Source organism: Cyclopterus lumpus, chromosome 1 (assembly GCF_009769545.1).
Source record: "Cyclopterus lumpus isolate fCycLum1 chromosome 1, fCycLum1.pri, whole genome shotgun sequence".
NCBI classification, from domain to species: domain Eukaryota; kingdom Metazoa; phylum Chordata; class Actinopteri; order Perciformes; family Cyclopteridae; genus Cyclopterus; species Cyclopterus lumpus.
The window spans coordinates 4,244,101-4,268,267 of NC_046966.1; the positions used below are offsets into that span (position 1 = coordinate 4,244,101).

Genomic DNA, 24,167 nt, shown 5'->3' on the forward strand with positions numbered 1-24,167 from the left:
TCGGAAGACACGGATTCTGGGGACAATGCCCTGCAACTAAATAATGTATCAAGTTCAAAGTCTGATGAAAACGACTGCGGGGACTCTGGTCTGATTTCATCAAACAGGTTTTCAAGACAAAGATCAGTGCCGTCCCAATCTGAAAATGTTGATTGTGGTGTAAATGACTGGTGCCTAGACGGTTCAACATTGTAACTGTTCTGGACAGATCCGAACTGAGGAACAGGTGAATCAGGTGAGAGGGGCCTATGTAGACTTTGAAATGCATCAGATTCTGGGGAAGAAGCTCTAAAGTCTCCCAAACAGTCCTTCAGGAGCAAAAAGTCAAAATCAGAAGACACAGATTCTGGGGACAATGACCGGCAACTAAATAATTGATCAAGTTCAAAGTCTGATAAAACGGACTGTGGGGACTCTGGTCTGGTATCATCAAACAGAGTTTCCAGACCAAAATCAGCATCTTCCCAGTCTGACAACGTGGATTGTGGTGAAAACGACTGGTGCCTCGACGGTTCAACATCGTAACCGATTAGGGAAGATTGGAACTGAGGAACAGGTGAATCAGGAGAGAGGGGCCTATCATCACTTTGAAACGCCACTGACTCGGGAGACAATGGTCTCAAATTAGTGAGCCAGTCCTCTATGGAGGACTGAGTGGACTCTTCGTCTAAGACCTTTGATGGAGGGCGGATAGGTATGAACTCAAATGGTTTGGAAACCAAAAAAGCGTCTGCTTTTGTTTCATGTGTAATTCCCCGCACAGCATCTGCATATTTAAAAGGTCTTGCAGCGACAAATGATGGGGACGTAGTTATATTCACACTTGTGTCTTTAGCGTCAACTTGTAAAGTAAGTGAATCGGGGGAATCTGGTCTGTTGTCATCAAACAATTCCTCGAGACAAATTCCGGAATACTCAACACCTGAGAGTGTTGAAAGAGGTGACACTGGTCTACTTTCAGAGTACTGTAAGTAATAGTTACAATGTTGACTCTTCATCTGGTTAAATGGTATGTATGTAGAAAAAGACTGCTTCTCAAAAGACACCACAGATTCTGGGGAGGATGCTCTAAAGTCTGCTAACCAGTCTTTCAGGAGGAAAAAGTCAAAATCGGAAGACACGGATTCTGGGGACAATGCCCTGCAACTAAATAATGTATCAAGTTCAAAGTCTGATGAAAACGACTGCGGGGACTCTGGTCTGATTTCATCAAACAGGTTTTCAAGACAAAGATCAGTGCCGTCCCAATCTGAAAATGTTGATTGTGGTGTAAATGACTGGTGCCTAGGCGGTTCAACATTGTAACTGTTCTGGGCAGATCTGAACTGAGGAACAGGTGAATCAGGTGAGAGGGGCCTATGTAGACTTTGAAATGCATCAGATTCTGGGGAAGAAGCTCTAAAGTCTCCCAAACAGTCCTTCAGGAGCAAAAAGTCAAAATCAGAAGACACAGATTCTGGGGACAATGACCGGCAACTAAATAATTGATCAAGTTCAAAGTCTGATGAAACGGACTGCGGGGACTCTGGTCTGATTTCATCAATCACGTTTTCAAGACAGAGATCAGTGCCGTCCCAATCTGAAAATGTTGATTGTGGTGTAAATGACTGGTGCCTAGACGGTTCAACATTGTAACTGTTCAGGACAGATCCGAACTGAGGAACAGGTGAATCAGGTGAGAGGGGCCTATGTAGACTTTGAAATGCATCCGATTCTGGGGAAGAAGCTCTAAAGTCTCCCAAACAGTCCTTCAGGAGCAAAAAGTCAAAATCAGAAGACACAGATTCTGGGGACAATGACCGGCAACTAAATAATTGATCAAGTTCAAAGTCTGATAAAACGGACTGTGGGGACTCTGGTCTGGTATCATCAAACAGAGTTTCCAGACCAAAATCAGCATCTTCCCAGTCTGACAACGTGGATTGTGGTGAAAACGACTGGTGCCTCGACGGTTCAACATCGTAACCGATTAGGGAAGATTGGAACTGAGGAACAGGTGAATCAGGAGAGAGGGGCCTATCATCACTTTGAAACGCCACTGACTCGGGAGACAATGGTCTCAAATTAGTGAGCCAGTCCTCTATGGAGGACTGAGTGGACTCTTCGTCTAAGACCTTTGATGGAGGGCGGATAGGTATGAACTCAAATGGTTTGGAAACCAAAAAAGCGTCTGCTTTTGTTTCATGTGTAATTCCTCGCACAGCATCTGCATATGTAAAAGGTCTTGCAGCGACAAATGATGGGGACGTAGTTATATTCACACTTGTGTCTTTAGCGTCAACTTGTAAAGTAAGTGAATCGGGGGAATCTGGTCTGTTGTCATCAAACAATTCCTCGAGACAAATTCCGGAATACTCAACACCTGAGAGTGTTGAAAGAGGTGACACTGGTCTACTTTCAGAGTACTGTAAGTAATAGTTACAATGTTGACTCTTCATCTGGTTAAATGGTATGTATGTAGAAAAAGACTGCTTCTCAAAAGACACCACAGATTCTGGGGAGGATGCTCTAAAGTCTGCTAACCAGTCTTTCAGGAGGAAAAAGTCAAAATCGGAAGACACGGATTCTGGGGACAATGCCCTGCAACTAAATAATGTATCAAGTTCAAAGTCTGATGAAAACGACTGCGGGGACTCTGGTCTGATTTCATCAAACAGGTTTTCAAGACAAAGATCAGTGCCGTCCCAATCTGAAAATGTTGATTGTGGTGTAAATGACTGGTGCCTAGGCGGTTCAACATTGTAACTGTTCTGGGCAGATCTGAACTGAGGAACAGGTGAATCAGGTGAGAGGGGCCTATGTAGACTTTGAAATGCATCAGATTCTGGGGAAGAAGCTCTAAAGTCTCCCAAACAGTCCTTCAGGAGCAAAAAGTCAAAATCAGAAGACACAGATTCTGGGGACAATGACCTGCAACTAAATAATTGATCAAGTTCAAAGTCTGATGAAACGGACTGCGGGGACTCTGGTCTGATTTCATCAATCACGTTTTCAAGACAGAGATCAGTGCCGTCCCAATCTGAAAATGTTGATTGTGGTGTAAATGACTGGTGCCTAGACGGTTCAACATTGTAACTGTTCTGGACAGATCCGAACTGAGGAACAGGTGAATCAGGTGAGAGGGGCCTATGTAGACTTTGAAATGCATCCGATTCTGGGGAAGAAGCTCTAAAGTCTCCCAAACAGTCCTTCAGGAGCAAAAAGTCAAAATCAGAAGACACAGATTCTGGGGACAATGACCGGCAACTAAATAATTGATCAAGTTCAAAGTCTGATAAAACGGACTGTGGGGACTCTGGTCTGGTATCATCAAACAGAGTTTCCAGACCAAAATCAGCATCTTCCCAGTCTGACAACGTGGATTGTGGTGAAAACGACTGGTGCCTCGACGGTTCAACATCGTAACCGATTAGGGAAGATTGGAACTGAGGAACAGGTGAATCAGGAGAGAGGGGTCTATCATCACTTTGAAACGCCACTGACTCGGGAGACAATGGTCTCAAATTAGTGAGCCAGTCCTCTATGGAGGACTGAGTGGACTCTTCGTCTAAGACCTTTGATGGAGGGCGGATAGGTATGAACTCAAATGGTTTGGAAACCAAAAAAGCGTCTGCTTTTGTTTCATGTGTAATTCCTCGCACAGCATCTGCATATGTAAAAGGTCTTGCAGCGACAAATGATGGGGACGTAGTTATATTCACACTTGTGTCTTTAGCGTCAACTTGTAAAGTAAGTGAATCGGGGGAATCTGGTCTGTTGTCATCAAACAATTCCTCGAGACAAATTCCGGAATACTCAACACCTGAGAGTGTTGAAAGAGGTGACACTGGTCTACTTTCAGAGTACTGTAAGTAATAGTTACAATGTTGACTCTTCATCTGGTTAAATGGTATGTATGTAGAAAAAGACTGCTTCTCAAAAGACACCACAGATTCTGGGGAGGATGCTCTAAAGTCTGCTAACCAGTCTTTCAGGAGGAAAAAGTCAAAATCGGAAGACACGGATTCTGGGGACAATGCCCTGCAACTAAATAATGTATCAAGTTCAAAGTCTGATGAAAACGACTGCGGGGACTCTGGTCTGATTTCATCAAACAGGTTTTCAAGACAAAGATCAGTGCCGTCCCAATCTGAAAATGTTGATTGTGGTGTAAATGACTGGTGCCTAGGCGGTTCAACATTGTAACTGTTCTGGGCAGATCTGAACTGAGGAACAGGTGAATCAGGTGAGAGGGGCCTATGTAGACTTTGAAATGCATCAGATTCTGGGGAAGAAGCTCTAAAGTCTCCCAAACAGTCCTTCAGGAGCAAAAAGTCAAAATCAGAAGACACAGATTCTGGGGACAATGACCGGCAACTAAATAATTGATCAAGTTCAAAGTCTGATGAAACGGACTGCGGGGACTCTGGTCTGATTTCATCAATCACGTTTTCAAGACAGAGATCAGTGCCGTCCCAATCTGAAAATGTTGATTGTGGTGTAAATGACTGGTGCCTAGACGGTTCAACATTGTAACTGTTCTGGACAGATCCGAACTGAGGAACAGGTGAATCAGGTGAGAGGGGCCTATGTAGACTTTGAAATGCATCCGATTCTGGGGAAGAAGCTCTAAAGTCTCCCAAACAGTCCTTCAGGAGCAAAAAGTCAAAATCAGAAGACACAGATTCTGGGGACAATGACCGGCAACTAAATAATTGATCAAGTTCAAAGTCTGATAAAACGGACTGTGGGGACTCTGGTCTGGTATCATCAAACAGAGTTTCCAGACCAAAATCAGCATCTTCCCAGTCTGACAACGTGGATTGTGGTGAAAACGACTGGTGCCTCGACGGTTCAACATCGTAACCGATTAGGGAAGATTGGAACTGAGGAACAGGTGAATCAGGAGAGAGGGGTCTATCATCACTTTGAAACGCCACTGACTCGGGAGACAATGGTCTCAAATTAGTGAGCCAGTCCTCTATGGAGGACTGAGTGGACTCTTCGTCTAAGACCTTTGATGGAGGGCGGATAGGTATGAACTCAAATGGTTTGGAAACCAAAAAAGCGTCTGCTTTTGTTTCATGTGTAATTCCTCGCACAGCATCTGCATATGTAAAAGGTCTTGCAGCGACAAATGATGGGGACGTAGTTATATTCACACTTGTGTCTTTAGCGTCAACTTGTAAAGTAAGTGAATCGGGGGAATCTGGTCTGTTGTCATCAAACAATTCCTCGAGACAAATTCCGGAATACTCAACACCTGAGAGTGTTGAAAGAGGTGACACTGGTCTACTTTCAGAGTACTGTAAGTAATAGTTACAATGTTGACTCTTCATCTGGTTAAATGGTATGTATGTAGAAAAAGACTGCTTCTCAAAAGACACCACAGATTCTGGGGAGGATGCTCTAAAGTCTGCTAACCAGTCTTTCAGGAGGAAAAAGTCAAAATCGGAAGACACGGATTCTGGGGACAATGCCCTGCAACTAAATAATGTATCAAGTTCAAAGTCTGATGAAAACGACTGCGGGGACTCTGGTCTGATTTCATCAAACAGGTTTTCAAGACAAAGATCAGTGCCGTCCCAATCTGAAAATGTTGATTGTGGTGTAAATGACTGGTGCCTAGGCGGTTCAACATTGTAACTGTTCTGGGCAGATCTGAACTGAGGAACAGGTGAATCAGGTGAGAGGGGCCTATGTAGACTTTGAAATGCATCAGATTCTGGGGAAGAAGCTCTAAAGTCTGCTAACCAGTCTTTCAGGAGGAAAAAGTCAAAATCGGAAGACACGGATTCTGGGGACAATGCCCTGCAACTAAATAATGTATCAAGTTCAAAGTCTGATGAAACGGACTGCGGGGACTCTGGTCTGATTTCATCAATCACGTTTTCAAGACAGAGATCAGTGCCGTCCCAATCTGAAAATGTTGATTGTGGTGTAAATGACTGGTGCCTAGACGGTTCAACATTGTGACTGTTCTGGGCAGATCCGAACTGAGGAACAGGTGAATCAGGCGAGAGGGGCCTATGTAGACTTTGAAATGCATCAGATTCTGGGGAAGAAGATCTAAAGTCTCCCAAACAGTCCTTCAGGAGCAAAAAGTCAAAATCAGAAGACACAGATTCTGGGGACAATGACCGGCAACTAAATAATTGATCAAGTTCAAAGTCTGATAAAACGGACTGTGGGGACTCTGGTCTGGTATCATCAAACAGAGTTTCCAGACCAAAATCAGCATCTTCCCAGTCTGACAACGTGGATTGTGGTGAAAACGACTGGTGCCTCGACGGTTCAACATCGTAACCGATTAGGGAAGATTGGAACTGAGGAACAGGTGAATCAGGAGAGAGGGGCCTTTCATCACTTTGAGACGCCACTGACTCGGGAGACAATGGTCTCAAATTAGTGAGCCAGTCCTCTATGGAGGACTGAGTGGACTCCTCGTCTAAGACCTTTGATGGAGGGCGGATAGGTATGAACTCAAATGGTTTGGAAACCAAAAAAGCGTCTGCTTTTGTTTCATGTGTAATTCCCCGCACAGCATCTGCATATGTAAAAGGTCTTGCAGCGACCAATGATGGGGACGTAGTTATATTCACACTTGTGTCTTTAGCGTCAACTTGTAAAGTAAGTGAATCGGGGGAATCTGGTCTGTTGTCATCAAACAATTCCTCGAGACAAATTCCGGAATACTCAACACCTGAGAGTGTTGAAAGAGGTGACACTGGTCTACTTTCAGAGTACTGTAAGTAATAGTTACAATGTTGACTCTTCATCTGGTTAAATGGCATGTATGTAGAAAAAGACTGCTTCTCAAAAGACACCACAGATTCTGGGGAGGATGCTCTAAAGTCTGCTAACCAGTCTTTCAGGAGGAAAAAGTCAAAATCGGAAGACACGGATTCTGGGGACAATGCCCTGCAACTAAATAATGTATCAAGTTCAAAGTCTGATGAAAACGACTGCGGGGACTCTGGTCTGATTTCATCAAACAGGTTTTCAAGACAAAGATCAGTGCCGTCCCAATCTGAAAATGTTGATTGTGGTGTAAATGACTGGTGCCTAGACGGTTCAACATTGTAACTGTTCTGGGCAGATCTGAACTGAGGAACAGGTGAATCAGGTGAGAGGGGCCTATGTAGACTTTGAAATGCATCAGATTCTGGGGAAGAAGCTCTAAAGTCTCCCAAACAGTCCTTCAGGAGCAAAAAGTCAAAATCAGAAGACACAGATTCTGGGGACAATGACCGGCAACTAAATAATTGATCAAGTTCAAAGTCTGATAAAACGGACTGTGGGGACTCTGGTCTGGTATCATCAAACAGAGTTTCCAGACCAAAATCAGCATCTTCCCAGTCTGACAACGTGGATTGTGGTGAAAACGACTGGTGCCTCGACGGTTCAACATCGTAACCGATTAGGGAAGATTGGAACTGAGGAACAGGTGAATCAGGAGAGAGGGGCCTATCATCACTTTGAAACGCCACTGACTCGGGAGACAATGGTCTCAAATTAGTGAGCCAGTCCTCTATGGAGGACTGAGTGGACTCTTCGTCTAAGACCTTTGATGGAGGGCGGATAGGTATGAACTCAAATGGTTTGGAAACCAAAAAAGCGTCTGCTTTTGTTTCATGTGTAATTCCCCGCACAGCATCTGCATATTTAAAAGGTCTTGCAGCGACAAATGATGGGGACGTAGTTATATTCACACTTGTGTCTTTAGCGTCAACTTGTAAAGTAAGTGAATCGGGGGAATCTGGTCTGTTGTCATCAAACAATTCCTCGAGACAAATTCCGGAATACTCAACACCTGAGAGTGTTGAAAGAGGTGACACTGGTCTACTTTCAGAGTACTGTAAGTAATAGTTACAATGTTGACTCTTCATCTGGTTAAATGGTATGTATGTAGAAAAAGACTGCTTCTCAAAAGACACCACAGATTCTGGGGAGGATGCTCTAAAGTCTGCTAACCAGTCTTTCAGGAGGAAAAAGTCAAAATCGGAAGACACGGATTCTGGGGACAATGCCCTGCAACTAAATAATGTATCAAGTTCAAAGTCTGATGAAAACGACTGCGGGGACTCTGGTCTGATTTCATCAAACAGGTTTTCAAGACAAAGATCAGTGCCGTCCCAATCTGAAAATGTTGATTGTGGTGTAAATGACTGGTGCCTAGGCGGTTCAACATTGTAACTGTTCTGGGCAGATCTGAACTGAGGAACAGGTGAATCAGGTGAGAGGGGCCTATGTAGACTTTGAAATGCATCAGATTCTGGGGAAGAAGCTCTAAAGTCTCCCAAACAGTCCTTCAGGAGCAAAAAGTCAAAATCAGAAGACACAGATTCTGGGGACAATGACCTGCAACTAAATAATTGATCAAGTTCAAAGTCTGATGAAACGGACTGCGGGGACTCTGGTCTGATTTCATCAATCACGTTTTCAAGACAGAGATCAGTGCCGTCCCAATCTGAAAATGTTGATTGTGGTGTAAATGACTGGTGCCTAGACGGTTCAACATTGTAACTGTTCAGGACAGATCCGAACTGAGGAACAGGTGAATCAGGTGAGAGGGGCCTATGTAGACTTTGAAATGCATCCGATTCTGGGGAAGAAGCTCTAAAGTCTCCCAAACAGTCCTTCAGGAGCAAAAAGTCAAAATCAGAAGACACAGATTCTGGGGACAATGACCGGCAACTAAATAATTGATCAAGTTCAAAGTCTGATAAAACGGACTGTGGGGACTCTGGTCTGGTATCATCAAACAGAGTTTCCAGACCAAAATCAGCATCTTCCCAGTCTGACAACGTGGATTGTGGTGAAAACGACTGGTGCCTCGACGGTTCAACATCGTAACCGATTAGGGAAGATTGGAACTGAGGAACAGGTGAATCAGGAGAGAGGGGCCTATCATCACTTTGAAACGCCACTGACTCGGGAGACAATGGTCTCAAATTAGTGAGCCAGTCCTCTATGGAGGACTGAGTGGACTCTTCGTCTAAGACCTTTGATGGAGGGCGGATAGGTATGAACTCAAATGGTTTGGAAACCAAAAAAGCGTCTGCTTTTGTTTCATGTGTAATTCCTCGCACAGCATCTGCATATGTAAAAGGTCTTGCAGCGACAAATGATGGGGACGTAGTTATATTCACACTTGTGTCTTTAGCGTCAACTTGTAAAGTAAGTGAATCGGGGGAATCTGGTCTGTTGTCATCAAACAATTCCTCGAGACAAATTCCGGAATACTCAACACCTGAGAGTGTTGAAAGAGGTGACACTGGTCTACTTTCAGAGTACTGTAAGTAATAGTTACAATGTTGACTCTTCATCTGGTTAAATGGTATGTATGTAGAAAAAGACTGCTTCTCAAAAGACACCACAGATTCTGGGGAGGATGCTCTAAAGTCTGCTAACCAGTCTTTCAGGAGGAAAAAGTCAAAATCGGAAGACACGGATTCTGGGGACAATGCCCTGCAACTAAATAATGTATCAAGTTCAAAGTCTGATGAAAACGACTGCGGGGACTCTGGTCTGATTTCATCAAACAGGTTTTCAAGACAAAGATCAGTGCCGTCCCAATCTGAAAATGTTGATTGTGGTGTAAATGACTGGTGCCTAGGCGGTTCAACATTGTAACTGTTCTGGGCAGATCTGAACTGAGGAACAGGTGAATCAGGTGAGAGGGGCCTATGTAGACTTTGAAATGCATCAGATTCTGGGGAAGAAGCTCTAAAGTCTCCCAAACAGTCCTTCAGGAGCAAAAAGTCAAAATCAGAAGACACAGATTCTGGGGACAATGACCTGCAACTAAATAATTGATCAAGTTCAAAGTCTGATGAAACGGACTGCGGGGACTCTGGTCTGATTTCATCAATCACGTTTTCAAGACAGAGATCAGTGCCGTCCCAATCTGAAAATGTTGATTGTGGTGTAAATGACTGGTGCCTAGACGGTTCAACATTGTAACTGTTCAGGACAGATCCGAACTGAGGAACAGGTGAATCAGGTGAGAGGGGCCTATGTAGACTTTGAAATGCATCCGATTCTGGGGAAGAAGCTCTAAAGTCTCCCAAACAGTCCTTCAGGAGCAAAAAGTCAAAATCAGAAGACACAGATTCTGGGGACAATGACCGGCAACTAAATAATTGATCAAGTTCAAAGTCTGATAAAACGGACTGTGGGGACTCTGGTCTGGTATCATCAAACAGAGTTTCCAGACCAAAATCAGCATCTTCCCAGTCTGACAACGTGGATTGTGGTGAAAACGACTGGTGCCTCGACGGTTCAACATCGTAACCGATTAGGGAAGATTGGAACTGAGGAACAGGTGAATCAGGAGAGAGGGGTCTATCATCACTTTGAAACGCCACTGACTCGGGAGACAATGGTCTCAAATTAGTGAGCCAGTCCTCTATGGAGGACTGAGTGGACTCTTCGTCTAAGACCTTTGATGGAGGGCGGATAGGTATGAACTCAAATGGTTTGGAAACCAAAAAAGCGTCTGCTTTTGTTTCATGTGTAATTCCTCGCACAGCATCTGCATATGTAAAAGGTCTTGCAGCGACAAATGATGGGGACGTAGTTATATTCACACTTGTGTCTTTAGCGTCAACTTGTAAAGTAAGTGAATCGGGGGAATCTGGTCTGTTGTCATCAAACAATTCCTCGAGACAAATTCCGGAATACTCAACACCTGAGAGTGTTGAAAGAGGTGACACTGGTCTACTTTCAGAGTACTGTAAGTAATAGTTACAATGTTGACTCTTCATCTGGTTAAATGGTATGTATGTAGAAAAAGACTGCTTCTCAAAAGACACCACAGATTCTGGGGAGGATGCTCTAAAGTCTGCTAACCAGTCTTTCAGGAGGAAAAAGTCAAAATCGGAAGACACGGATTCTGGGGACAATGCCCTGCAACTAAATAATGTATCAAGTTCAAAGTCTGATGAAAACGACTGCGGGGACTCTGGTCTGATTTCATCAAACAGGTTTTCAAGACAAAGATCAGTGCCGTCCCAATCTGAAAATGTTGATTGTGGTGTAAATGACTGGTGCCTAGGCGGTTCAACATTGTAACTGTTCTGGGCAGATCTGAACTGAGGAACAGGTGAATCAGGTGAGAGGGGCCTATGTAGACTTTGAAATGCATCAGATTCTGGGGAAGAAGCTCTAAAGTCTGCTAACCAGTCTTTCAGGAGGAAAAAGTCAAAATCGGAAGACACGGATTCTGGGGACAATGCCCTGCAACTAAATAATGTATCAAGTTCAAAGTCTGATGAAACGGACTGCGGGGACTCTGGTCTGATTTCATCAATCACGTTTTCAAGACAGAGATCAGTGCCGTCCCAATCTGAAAATGTTGATTGTGGTGTAAATGACTGGTGCCTAGACGGTTCAACATTGTGACTGTTCTGGGCAGATCCGAACTGAGGAACAGGTGAATCAGGCGAGAGGGGCCTATGTAGACTTTGAAATGCATCAGATTCTGGGGAAGAAGATCTAAAGTCTCCCAAACAGTCCTTCAGGAGCAAAAAGTCAAAATCAGAAGACACAGATTCTGGGGACAATGACCGGCAACTAAATAATTGATCAAGTTCAAAGTCTGATAAAACGGACTGTGGGGACTCTGGTCTGGTATCATCAAACAGAGTTTCCAGACCAAAATCAGCATCTTCCCAGTCTGACAACGTGGATTGTGGTGAAAACGACTGGTGCCTCGACGGTTCAACATCGTAACCGATTAGGGAAGATTGGAACTGAGGAACAGGTGAATCAGGAGAGAGGGGCCTTTCATCACTTTGAGACGCCACTGACTCGGGAGACAATGGTCTCAAATTAGTGAGCCAGTCCTCTATGGAGGACTGAGTGGACTCCTCGTCTAAGACCTTTGATGGAGGGCGGATAGGTATGAACTCAAATGGTTTGGAAACCAAAAAAGCGTCTGCCTTTGTTTCATGTGTAATTCCCCGCACAGCATCTGCATATGTAAAAGGTCTTGCAGCGACCAATGATGGGGACGTAGTTATATTCACACTTGTGTGTTTAGCGTCAACTTGTAAAGTAAGTGAATCGGGGGAATCTGGTGTGTTGTCATCAAACAATTCCTCGAGACAAATTCCGGAATACTCAACACCTGAGAGTGTTGAAAGAGGTGACACTGGTCTACTTTCAGAGTACTGTAAGTAATAGTTACAATGTTGACTCTTCATCTGGTTAAATGGCATGTATGTAGAAAAAGACTGCTTCTCAAAAGACACCACAGATTCTGGGGAGGATGCTCTAAAGTCTGCTAACCAGTCTTTCAGGAGGAAAAAGTCAAAATCGGAAGACACGGATTCTGGGGACAATGCCCTGCAACTAAATAATGTATCAAGTTCAAAGTCTGATGAAAACGACTGCGGGGACTCTGGTCTGATTTCATCAAACAGGTTTTCAAGACAAAGATCAGTGCCGTCCCAATCTGAAAATGTTGATTGTGGTGTAAATGACTGGTGCCTAGACGGTTCAACATTGTAACTGTTCTGGGCAGATCTGAACTGAGGAACAGGTGAATCAGGTGAGAGGGGCCTATGTAGACTTTGAAATGCATCAGATTCTGGGGAAGAAGCTCTAAAGTCTCCCAAACAGTCCTTCAGGAGCAAAAAGTCAAAATCAGAAGACACAGATTCTGGGGACAATGACCTGCAACTAAATAATTGATCAAGTTCAAAGTCTGATAAAACGGACTGTGGGGACTCTGGTCTGGTATCATCAAACAGAGTTTCCAGACCAAAATCAGCATCTTCCCAGTCTGACAACGTGGATTGTGGTGAAAACGACTGGTGCCTCGACAGTTCAACATCGTAACCGATTAGGGAAGATTGGAAATGAGGAACAGGTGAATCAGGAGAGAGGGGCCTATCATCACTTTGAGACGCCACTGACTCGGGAGACAATGGTCTCAAATTAGTGAGCCAGTCCTCTATGGAGGACTGAGTGGACTCCTCGTCTAAGACCTTTGATGGAGGGCGTATAGGTATGAACTCAAATGGTTTGGAAACCAAAAAAGCGTCTGCTTTTGTTTCATGTGTAATTCCCCGCACAGCATCTGCATATGTAAAAGGTCTTGCAGCGACCAATGATGGGGACGTAGTTATATTCACACTTGTGTGTTTAGCGTCAACTTGTAAAGTAAGTGAATCGGGGGAATCTGGTCTGTTGTCGTCAAACAATTCCTCGAGACAAATTCCGGAATACTCAACACCTGAGAGTGTTGAAAGAGGTGACACTGGTCTACTTTCAGAGTACTGTAAGTAATAGTTACAATGTTGACTCTTCATCTGGTTAAATGGCATGTATGTAGAAAAAGACTGCTTCTCAAAAGACACCACAGATTCTGGGGAGGATGCTCTAAAGTCTGATAAAACGGACTGTGGGGACTCTGGTCTGGTTTCATCAAACAATTTCTTGAGACAACATCCGGAATGCTCCACATCTGACAGTGTTGAACGCGTTGATACTGGTATACTATCAGAGTACTGTAAGTAATAGTTACAATGTTGACTCTTTATTGGGCCAAATGTCATGCATGGAGACAAAGAACAGTGCACATCTGATGTCACAGATTCTGGGGAGTTATTTGTAAAGTTTAAAATGTATTTTGGTCTCTTTACCAAGTTAAAGACTATTGGTTTTGATGGAGGTAGTTGCTTGAGTGGATTAAAAGTTTTTACAGATTGTTTGGGACTTTTTTGATCTGAGCATGAGTCTACTTTGGATGAATCTTTCACCCAATACAAATTCATGGATTCTTGCATTTCATTGTGTTGTGGGGTGTTTTGTGTCACGTTGGTTAAATTGATATGTGATGGACCTTGTGATGGTATGTATTCAGATAATTGTGGTTCAAACGTACAAAACCAGTAATCAAGGAAAGATTGACTACTTTCTATCTGTTGTTTTGGTGCTTCAGATGACAGCGGCCTTTGCTCAAATGACTTTTCTGTTTGACTCGAACAGCCTGAATCTGCATTATGGGTACTTTTGACTTCTGCATATGTCAGATATGTTGCTCTTGAAATAGCAGTTGTTAACAAAGATACCCTTTCTTCAGCTTTTGCAAGACATGCCAATAGATCTGGTGCATCTGTGCTTTTTTCATCCAACCATTCATTAATAGGCGATGAAGGAGCATTCATAGAATATTGCAAGTGATCTGAAGCTAATAATTCTGGTGTCAAAGAATTCCCCTGACCGAGTTCTTTGTACACTGTAGTGTAAGGAGCTGAAGTCAGTAGTGGTGAGAGCGGATTCCCTCCTGAATATAGTAAATAATAATCACAATATTGACTCATAAGTTGGGCGCGTATAGGTTCTGAGAGCAAAAGTTCAAGAAATGAGAAACTGCACTGAGAAGTTTGTGATTCTGGTGATGATGGTCGGCAATCCCTTTCTGAAAATTCACCAGATTCAATATCTGATGTCACAAGTGAGAATGCATTAAAATCTCTCTTTATCTGTACACCTTCCGGTATAGGTAAACTATATTTAAGTCCTTGAGAGTCAGGCCTATAGTTATTCCAATACTCGAATGACTCCGAACAAAAGGAGTGTGTGGCAAAATCGTTCAAACCAAACCGTGGTGCACAGTCATTTGTATTTGATTGACTGAGGTCGAATTCATTTTCAGTGAAATTATTGGTAACATCTCGTGAACTACAAGGATCAGACCTCGGAGAGAGACCCCTTTCATCAACAAGTGAAAATGAGCCAAACTGCTTCTCATTTGCCAAAGAATCAGGGCTCAAAGGGCTGTTCTCTATAAAAGTGCAATGTAATGTTACATCTTTCTCAGGTGATTGTTGTGCAAGATGGTTGATATCAGTTGAGTCACAAGCCATGTGAGTTGGGCCACTTGTCAGACTGTGTAGCAAATTGGTCTTTGGTACCATCATTTCAAATGTTTTCACCATGCTGTACTTAGCTGTAGCAATAATGGGTTCAATCAAATCATCAATGAAGGGAAGGTTTTCCGGGTACACGTCGCTGTACACTTGGGATTTCGTATTTTCTTGCTTGCTTGACTTGAAGGGTTTAAAGTCCATGTTCACATCTAAAGCCTGTGGTATCTTGTCATGACCAGACAGTACTTGGGCTGTGATCTCATCAGTACACTTCTGAGAGAGCTTGCTTTTTTGAGCTACACCTATGTCATCTTCAGCCATGGCCAGAGTTGATTGGTGGAAGCTAGTGTTGTCAGAAATTCTTCCGACAATGGTTTTAGTTGTGTCTGTATACTGTGGTGGAAAGAACAACTCATCACAAAGCTCACTAAAGTCAGTCTCAGCTTGGTCTGACTCTGATAGGCTCAAACCAAAGTCTTTGATAGATATAGATGATGGTAACTTCAGAATTTCAGTTGATTGCCCTTGCTCATCTTCACAACCACACTGCTTCAATGGTAAGGTTTGGCTGGAGTCATCTTTGACTTGGCACTGAGTGCCACCTTGGAACGGCACGGGGACATGAACTTCAACACTGCAGCAATCTTGCTGGTCTTTCACTTCGGGGTCAAAAACCTGAGGTACGTGACTCTCCAGTGCTGCTTCTTTTGAAGTCGTAAGCATACTTACTTGCTCATCCAAGTTGTCGTAACTTGTAGTTTCCTCTGTAATTACATCCTCAGAGGTCCACAGGTTAGGGTTCAACTCACTGTAACACAAAAGGAATTCTAGGTCACAAAATATGACTTGGATGAATGTGATATGACAAAGCTCTAATCCAACAAGACTAAAGAGCAACACCCACATACAATGGGCACGGGGCAAATGCCTGCAACCTCCTTCCTTGTCAGGAGATGACACTGTTCTACATTACATTTCATTTACCTGACGCTTTTATCCAAAGCGACTTACAATCATACACCGTAGACACAGCTACGGGGAGAAATTCAGGGTTAAGTATCTTACTCAAGGACATATCGACTAGGTGCAAGACCGACCTTCTAACCACTGACCCACAGTTCTATTTACCAGCATCAACATGCTTGATGTCTTTTTGTCTTTCTGCCTATATGGTGTGTGCCATGGGTGTCCGTTGAAGCACGTCAAATGATGTGGCGCTATAATACGCTGCTAACATATGTTACAGAATCAGGAATCATTTCAAATCAATCAATTACTGTGGGATCTCGAGCTCCTCCAACAGGTCACAATGCATGCTCTCTGAGTGGATGTGTCCAACCGTCTCTGCCCAGGAAGGAATATCCAGTAGGGAAGCAACTGAGAGATCCTCTTCAGAAACAGCTGGGGGTGGTCTGCGGTCTGACTCAACCCTTCTCACAACTCTGGGGCTGTCTGCATCCTCTTGCACTGAAGATAGGGCTACTGACACTGAAAAACACACATGATAAATAAGAGTGCTAGCAAACACACAAATACAGCCTGGTGTTAGATAGAGCTTTCAAACTGGTTGCTGAGTTCAGTGTTTGGAGATGTTACTACCTTCACTGTGATCCAGTGTCTTCTCTATCTCTGCATAAGTTCTAGATGTCTGCTCTTGGACGGACTTGTTCATCTGGGTTTCAATAAGATGGACAATGTCCATGCGGTTGATCTTGGTTAGTCTCTTAATCAGACAATCCTCTGTGGAAGGATTTATCAACCATTAATATACTGTTAAAAAAACAAAAGCATTCAATAAAGATGGCAAACGTACAATTACATTGAATCTACATTGCACAGAAGGTGTTCTCACAATTACCCGGAGTGCATGAAAGTAAAAAGCTAATATTGCATTCAGTATCTTCCAACTCAATAGAAATGTTTATAGTACTGTATTGACAAATACTAGAAACATGTCAATTCAAATCTGTCAGACCTACAAGCAATGTACCTGTGGCATGTTTGCCTTCCCGCTCAACCCAGCGCTGCAGCAAGGCATGGCTCTGCTCTTGGAGAGAATTAGGATTCTCTGTTCTCACTAATTGGATATCAACCTCACTGAATTCCAGTTCTCTTGCCAGTTCTAGAGTGAAAGGGGATTGAAAAGTTTGAAAAAAATAAAAATAACATTGGATACATTTTGAGCTATTCCCCAAGTTCTGCAAATAAATACATCTGTTTCAATTCAAACTAAATATTTGCAAAATGATTGGATGGTTTGACAGTTTACCAGTCCAGCTGAAGCCAAGAAGATCTGCAACAATAGCCAATGTCTCCTCTTTCCTGTCAGCATCATCCTGCCAATCCACTAAAAAATGCCGTCAGAGCCAAACATTAAATTTGAATATCATGTCAACAGTTCAAGGTGTAGAATACCATTGCCTATATCTCAAAGTAATGCTTTTTCACATTGCAGGTACCATTCATAATAATATACTTTGTAAGTGTAGATCTACAATTTTATTTCCTGAAGTTTCTATGTTATGGGCTGTAATACTCTGAAATGAAATGTGGGTCTGTGATGTTTACATGGATGATAACACAAAGGTTGTATTTGTAATTTTGAGGAGAAGCTGACTTGTTTACAGACTATTATTATTTGCTCACAATTAGCACATCATGGTTTGAATCATTAGTGTAAGCATTGTGCATATTAAGCAATGTGGATGCTAATATTAGTAAAGCCGTATTAGTAGAGCAGATCCCAATACAATGACGGAAGTCTGCTTCAAAATTGTTAAAGCTGCAACTTTTTTGACAACATGGCCATTCAATCTTGAGATTGCATATACAGAAATACAGATGGGAAAGTGACTTAACAACATGCAAAATACCACAACACACACAAACACACACACACACACCTACACGCACAAAATAGAAACATGAAAACCCAATGACAGATGGGACATGACAAATCACAACAAGTGAAAACAACACAACAATGACTAATGGTTGCATTATGTTCTTAGGAAGAGGTTCTTGCTGCCAAGGAGAAGAAATAAGAAAGCAAAAGCTCATGTAGTTCTTGCCATACCTGGCGTACAGTCTGGAGCTGGCTCATCGAAGATTCTCTGCATCTGAGTTTCCACCGTAGCATCCCAGGCAGGCCTGGATTGAGAAACATCCTCTCTCCCAGAAGATGGTTGCACACCTGGCAACTGGTTGAACCCTGAATCAGTACTGTGTGAGACCGCAATGTCATATGTGGAGATAACAGAGTCTGGACTCCTATGACTAGCGCTGCCTATGTCATCAGCATCCAAAGACGACCTAATCGATGTTTCAGTTGTCTCAGAAAGTTGGATTTCTTCTCTGTGGGGAGAGGAGGAGGAGATTGCCTGAGCTGGAGGTTTCTGTTGGGTCGTGGCAGAAAGTTTGAATGGAGAAAGGTCGGATTTATCAGTGGGTTCACTACTGTCAGAATAACTCCTACAGTCGTTATTAGAGGCTTTACTTGTTTCACTATCAGCCTCAGATCTAGGCCTACGATCCAAAGTTGTGCTTTTTTCTGCTTTTCTTTGAACCTGATCAGGCTGAGAGTCTTTCATAGTCATTTCTAAAGATGGGGGTGAATCCTGATGATATGCTGGGATGCCAGCCTGTGCGAAGGACATCTCTATAACTGAGCACTGATCTTCTTCATCTTCCTCATCGTCATCATCATCAGGAGAGGAGTCTGAGAGGGAATCATGGCTCTGCTCTGAGTACGCTGAATGGGCAACTGTGGAAGTGTCGGATTTAAGGTCAGCTATGGTAGAGTCTAGGTAGCCGAGACCAAGGCTTTCAAGGTTCCCAACCTCACTTTGAATGTTGGTTAGTCTCTCCAAAGCACTGGGGGAACCAAGCTGAACCTCTACAGAGCAGCCAAGATAAGCTTCAGAAAGTGGCATCTCACTTTCTGACTTGTCCCTTGAGGGTTTGATGAGAGTTCTAGGTTTGGGAGTAGGAACTGTGTCATTGGCATCATGAGTCAGAGCTAATTCGGTGGTCTCTTCAAGGGTTGCATCTGTAATATAATCACTATTCTCTAAAGCTAAATACTTTATTTTACTTTCCCCAGTCTCCTCTGGCACAACTTCATCAACTGGGAGTTCCCCAATATGAAAAAATGCATACCCTTCCCCTTCATCAAAACTTCTTCTTGTCATATCAATAGCTCCCCCTCTGGTCATTTCAAAAAGCTTCCCCTCTTGAAACTGAAATGGATCAGGGGTTCTCTCATCACCTGTTCGAACAGGTGTTTTATCAAGTGGATTTCTCTCCTTTGCAGGACAAAGATTAACCTGTTTCTCAGCCTCAAGCTGTGCCAAGTGCTTTAGATCTGGCTCATCGTTTCTGAGATAATCAGTCTCTGATTTGTCTCTCTTTATTTTAGCCTCCTGTTCCATCTCCTCATATGTCTGGATCTTTGCAGCCATTTTAAACATCTCCTCTTCAGGGGTGAACTGTTTATTGGTGGTATCATCCTGATTTTCATCTGCCTCGTGAGAGTCTTGTCTTATGAACAAGTGAAGATTCTCACTGTCACATTTGTTGGTGTCAGAATACATGCTGCCATCGGTTAGTGTCTTTGCTGAGTTGGAATGTAGGTCTTTTCTCTCACTTTCCATTTGGATGATCCCATAGTTGTGTTCTTGTTCTTCTTGCTCAGTTTCATCACTGTAAACATTTTTGTCAGATGAATAACATGCTTTCAACTGGGAGGCATAATCCTCGTACACAGCTGTCTTGGTTGGCATCCTAAATTCAGTGTCCTTTGATTGAGTGGGACTTCCCTCAAGAGAGTCTGGACTAGGAGATTCTCCGGGAGGGCTTGGCTCAATCGAATCAGGGGATTTGTTTGAAGATCTATCCTCCATGAGAGGACTTGCCTCTAGCGAGTCTTGATGACATAGCTCTTTAGCTGGGTCAACAGAAAGCACAGTGTTTAGATTCAACAAATTGTTGGGTCGTTGTAATGTGTCAGACCTGTTTGTTAGTTGCAGAACATCGTTTATTTCGAGAACTGAATCATCACCAACTACATCAACATCTTTATGACCATTGTTAGAGTCATCCATTGTCACGCGTGACTTGGTAATGCCCACTGCCCCTTCAGTTGAGTCATCAAAATGTGACGCTGCACATGGGGAGTTTTTAGCCTCACTCTCCTCAAATGAAAAACTCTTCAGTCTATCCTCTTCACAGGACCTTGTCTGCCATCCACTCTCTATAGCTCCCTTTTTATTGAAGTTCGCAAAGTCTGCATCTTTATCCGGAGACATAATCTTATGTTCAGGTGAGAATGAAAGAGTTTCTCTGTTGGTGTCTTTTGTAAGTATAACTTCTTCAAAGCTCTCCTGGACTACCTCCTCGTTCGGCTGGCAATGTATCACCACTGGCTTTTCCGTGAAATACTTATTTAAGTCAGTACTGAGCAGTGACAGCATGCCTGTCACATCGTTCTCAGCTGCAGACTGTTGTTGCTGTGTCTTTCTCTCAATGCAAACTTCATGGAATGGTGTCTCCAATACAGAACTGGTTGACAATTCTGTGACTCCAACAACGTTGATCTGCATGTCTTCATTTGCCTCTTCTCCTATATTATCATCCCAATTACTGCTCATCAAAATAACTTTTTTAATGACATCAGTTGAGTCATCAAAATGTGACGCTGCACATGGGGAGTTTTTAGCCTCCCTCTCCTCAGATGAAAAACTCTTCGGTGTATCATCTTCGTGGGAACTTGTCTGCCATCCACTCTCTATAGCTCCCTTTTTATTGAGGTTCACAAAGTCTGCATTTTTATCCGGTGACATAATCTTATGTTCAGGGGACAATGAAGGAGTTTCTCTGCTGGTGTCTTTAGGAAGTATAACTTCTTCAAAGGCCTCGTGGACTACCTCCTCTTCTGGGTGGCATTGAATTGCCACTGGCTTTTCCTTTAAGTACTGATTTAAGTCACTACTGAGCAGGGACAACATGCCTGACATATCCCTCTTAGTTGCAGACTGTTGTTGCTGTGTCTTTCTCTCCATAACAACTTCTTGGAATTGTGTCTCCAATTCAGAACTCGGTGACGATTCTGCAACTCTAATTACATCTGCCTCCATGTGTTTATTGGCCTCTACATCTACCTTATTGTCTAAGTCACTACTTGTCAGTCTAACTTGTTTGTAGTACTCATGGACTAGATCATCTTCTTCTGGGTGGCATTGCATTGCCACAGGCCTTTCCTCAAGATATAGATCCAAGTCACTACTGAGAAATGACATCATGCCTGACATATCCCTCTCAGTTGTAGATCGTTCATGGCCTATTCTTCTATCGATGCAAACGTCTTGGAATGACGTCTCCAGTAAAGAACTTGGTGTAAGTTCTTTGAGTTCAACCACACCAGTCTGTTCATATGTCTCCCCCCTTATATTATCCTCCAGATCAAAACTAGCTACTCTTGTTTTTTTTTCACATGTTGTTATTGTTTGCTCCTCACTGAAGGACCTTTGTATTTCGGTGAGATTAACTTCTTCAAATTTCTCATGGATAACGTCCTCTTCTGGAGGCGTACATTTCACTGGCCTGTCCTGGACGTCACTGTTAAGCACCGATAGCATTCCTGATATCTCTTTTACTTTTGTAGACGGCTGATATGAAGCCTCTCGCTCTACCCATGTTTCCTTCATTAGGAGTTCTTCATTCATGGTTACTTTGGCTTCTTTGAATTCCCTCCCCATTTCTTCACCCTTCCTTTCCACTGCAGCACGATCCGTTTCTTGTATTGTGCCATCTACTGTCACTCCTTCATTTTCATCAGTGAAAGATGGAAACATATTGAATTTCTCCTGCACATTATCCTCCTCTATTGGTCGACAAGCCACAGGCATAGCCTCTTCATAGTGATTCAAGTCGTTGTTGACTGACAACAACCCTGATGTATTGTTTACTTCCTCGGCTTCTTTAAATTCACTCTCTACCTCTTCACCTCTCCATGCAATTGGATGTTCTTCTGTTGGCGCATGATCTATTTCATTTGTTGTGCCACCTGCTGTAGCTCCTTTATTTTCATCAGATACAAGATTTTCTTTATCTTTGTCTTTTGGTACAATTGTTTGTTCAAATTTCTCCTGAACAACATCCTCTCCTGGTGGCTGACGTGCCAGAGGCCTAGCGTTTAGATACTGATCCAACTCACTGCTCATTAAGGACAACATCCCTGACATATCCTTTACTGCAGTGGATGCCTGGCTCGATGTGTTCTTCTCAATGTGGACTTCTTGAAGTTGTGGATCCCCGATTTTTACTTCTGTTACTTCAGTGTCAGTTTGTGTAAAGAATGGTTTGCTTTCATCATCAAGTGTCGTGCTTTCTTTGCTTGCTTCATGAAGTCTCTCCTCCTGTGAAAGTATTACGTTGTTTTCTTTTCTCCTAGGAGAGTAAGTAAGCATTTCATTCGGCATTTGATGTGTCATTGTGAGTCCTTCATAAATCTCGCTCTCCTCTGAGCTGGAAAGAGAGGTCCTAATATCAACACTAGTGTTGTAGGATTCAGCCATACCTTCATGCGTGGGCGTCTCAGGACTTAGATCATCTTTCATTTGATTCTCAAGAAGAGAAGCTTCCCCAAAATAACTTTTTATACAGGGACTGGAAATGGATGCTGGATTTGTAACAGAATCAGCCATGGTTTCCTCAGGTGCCTCCAGCTGATTTGAAGTCTGCTTGAAAAGCTGGTACTCAGGACTGTCTTCCAGCTCAGCCTTTATATCAGCACTGAAGTCCTCAGAAGGTCGGCGATCAGGGCTGATCTGTAGGTCTTCAGATGTACTCCTACCAGTGCTCATGACTGGTTCATCTAACTGCATCCTGTCCCTGCTCTTTCCTGACAACTCTGGCTCTTCTCTCTGAGGGCTAACGCTTACATCATCAAACTGAATTGTATCATCAATTTTGATTGTTTCTCCAAAATAAGCAATATCTGAAATTAGCTGTAATTCCTCAGAGTTATCTCTTGTTAAGCTTATTGTTTGAGCCTCTAAATCCAATGTTCCACATATGTCAACCTCACTTTGGGGATGTACAATTGAGACATTATGTATTCGGGATTGAGATTTAGGTTTGTGTGTGGGACTGTGTTCGGTTGTCTGTATCTCTTCAGGACCTACTGATTCAGATATCAGTGTTGAAATACAAGAAGCACTGGCTTTATGTTCAGCCAAACCAGCTTTACTTTTAAAAGGGTCCTGCCCAGTCTGGAATGCTTTCATCAGCTCCTTTACAGATGTAGTCTCTTTTTCTGACAACTCTGATGCCTCTCTCTGTGGGCTTATGCTTCCATCCTCACACTGGACTGTATCAGCAAATGTCACTGTCTTTCCAAAATAAGCGCCATCTGCAATTGGTGACTCCTCAGAGTCATCTGGGATTAAGTTTACTGGTCGATCCTCTATGGCTGTTTTGTCATATTTCTTGACATCACTCTCTTGATAGACAATTGTGACGCTCTGAGTTTGGGTTTGTGACCTTGACTCCTGCATAGGACTTAGCTCAGTCCTTTGTGCAGTTGTATGTATCTCTTCAGAATTTCCTGATTCAGATATCAATGTTGAAATGGAAGAAGCCATACCATTGTGTTCATAAAGCTCAGCTTGAGATACAGGGGGATCATACCCAGCCTGGAAGGCTTTCATCAGCTCTTTAACAGATGTAGTCTCCTTCTCTGACAACTCCGATGCCTCTCTCTGTGGGCTAATGCTTTCATCCTCACACTGAATTGTATCAGCAAATGTTACTGTCTTTCCAAAATAAGAACAATCTGAAATTAACTGAGATTCCTCAGAGTTATCTCTGCTTAAGCTCACTGTTCGATCCCTTAAGTCTGTTGTGTAACATTCATTGTCATCACTCTGTTGGTGAAAACTTGTGAGATTCTGAGTTTGTGATTGTGGCTTCTTTGCAGAACCTTGTTCAGTTGTCTCTATCTCTTCAGAATCTACAAATATCGATGTTGAAATACAAGAAGAAGCAACAGCTTTGTATTCATAAAGCCCAGCTTTAGTTTTTGAGTGACCATGCCCAGACTGGAATGCTTTCATCAGTTCCTTAACGGTCAAATTATCCGTCTCTGACAACTTTGAAGTCTCTCTCTGTGGGCTAAAACTTCTGTCGTCACATTGAACTTCATCAGCAAATGTTACAGTCTTTCCAAAAGAAGCACTATCTGAAATGAATAGGGATTCCTCTGAGTTATCTCTGATTAAGCTCACTGGCTGATCCTCTGTGTCCGTT

The 24,167-nt window shown here is 43.0% G+C and overlaps 1 protein-coding gene across 1 annotated transcript in view; it reads right to left on the reverse strand.

The window, feature by feature from the left end:
- Positions 1-24,167, reverse strand: part of LOC117742059 (ankyrin-2-like) — a 98,366-nt gene that overhangs the window by 31,905 nt on the left and 42,294 nt on the right. The window contains exons 37-41 of the mRNA XM_034549349.1: positions 17,131-17,208; positions 16,852-16,983; positions 16,461-16,601; positions 16,139-16,349; positions 15,591-15,669 (exon numbers count right to left, since the gene is read on the reverse strand). Of these exons, the coding sequence (XP_034405240.1) occupies positions 15,591-15,669; positions 16,139-16,349; positions 16,461-16,601; positions 16,852-16,983; positions 17,131-17,208 (641 nt within the window). The remainder of the gene's footprint in view (positions 1-15,590; positions 15,670-16,138; positions 16,350-16,460; positions 16,602-16,851; positions 16,984-17,130; positions 17,209-24,167) is intronic.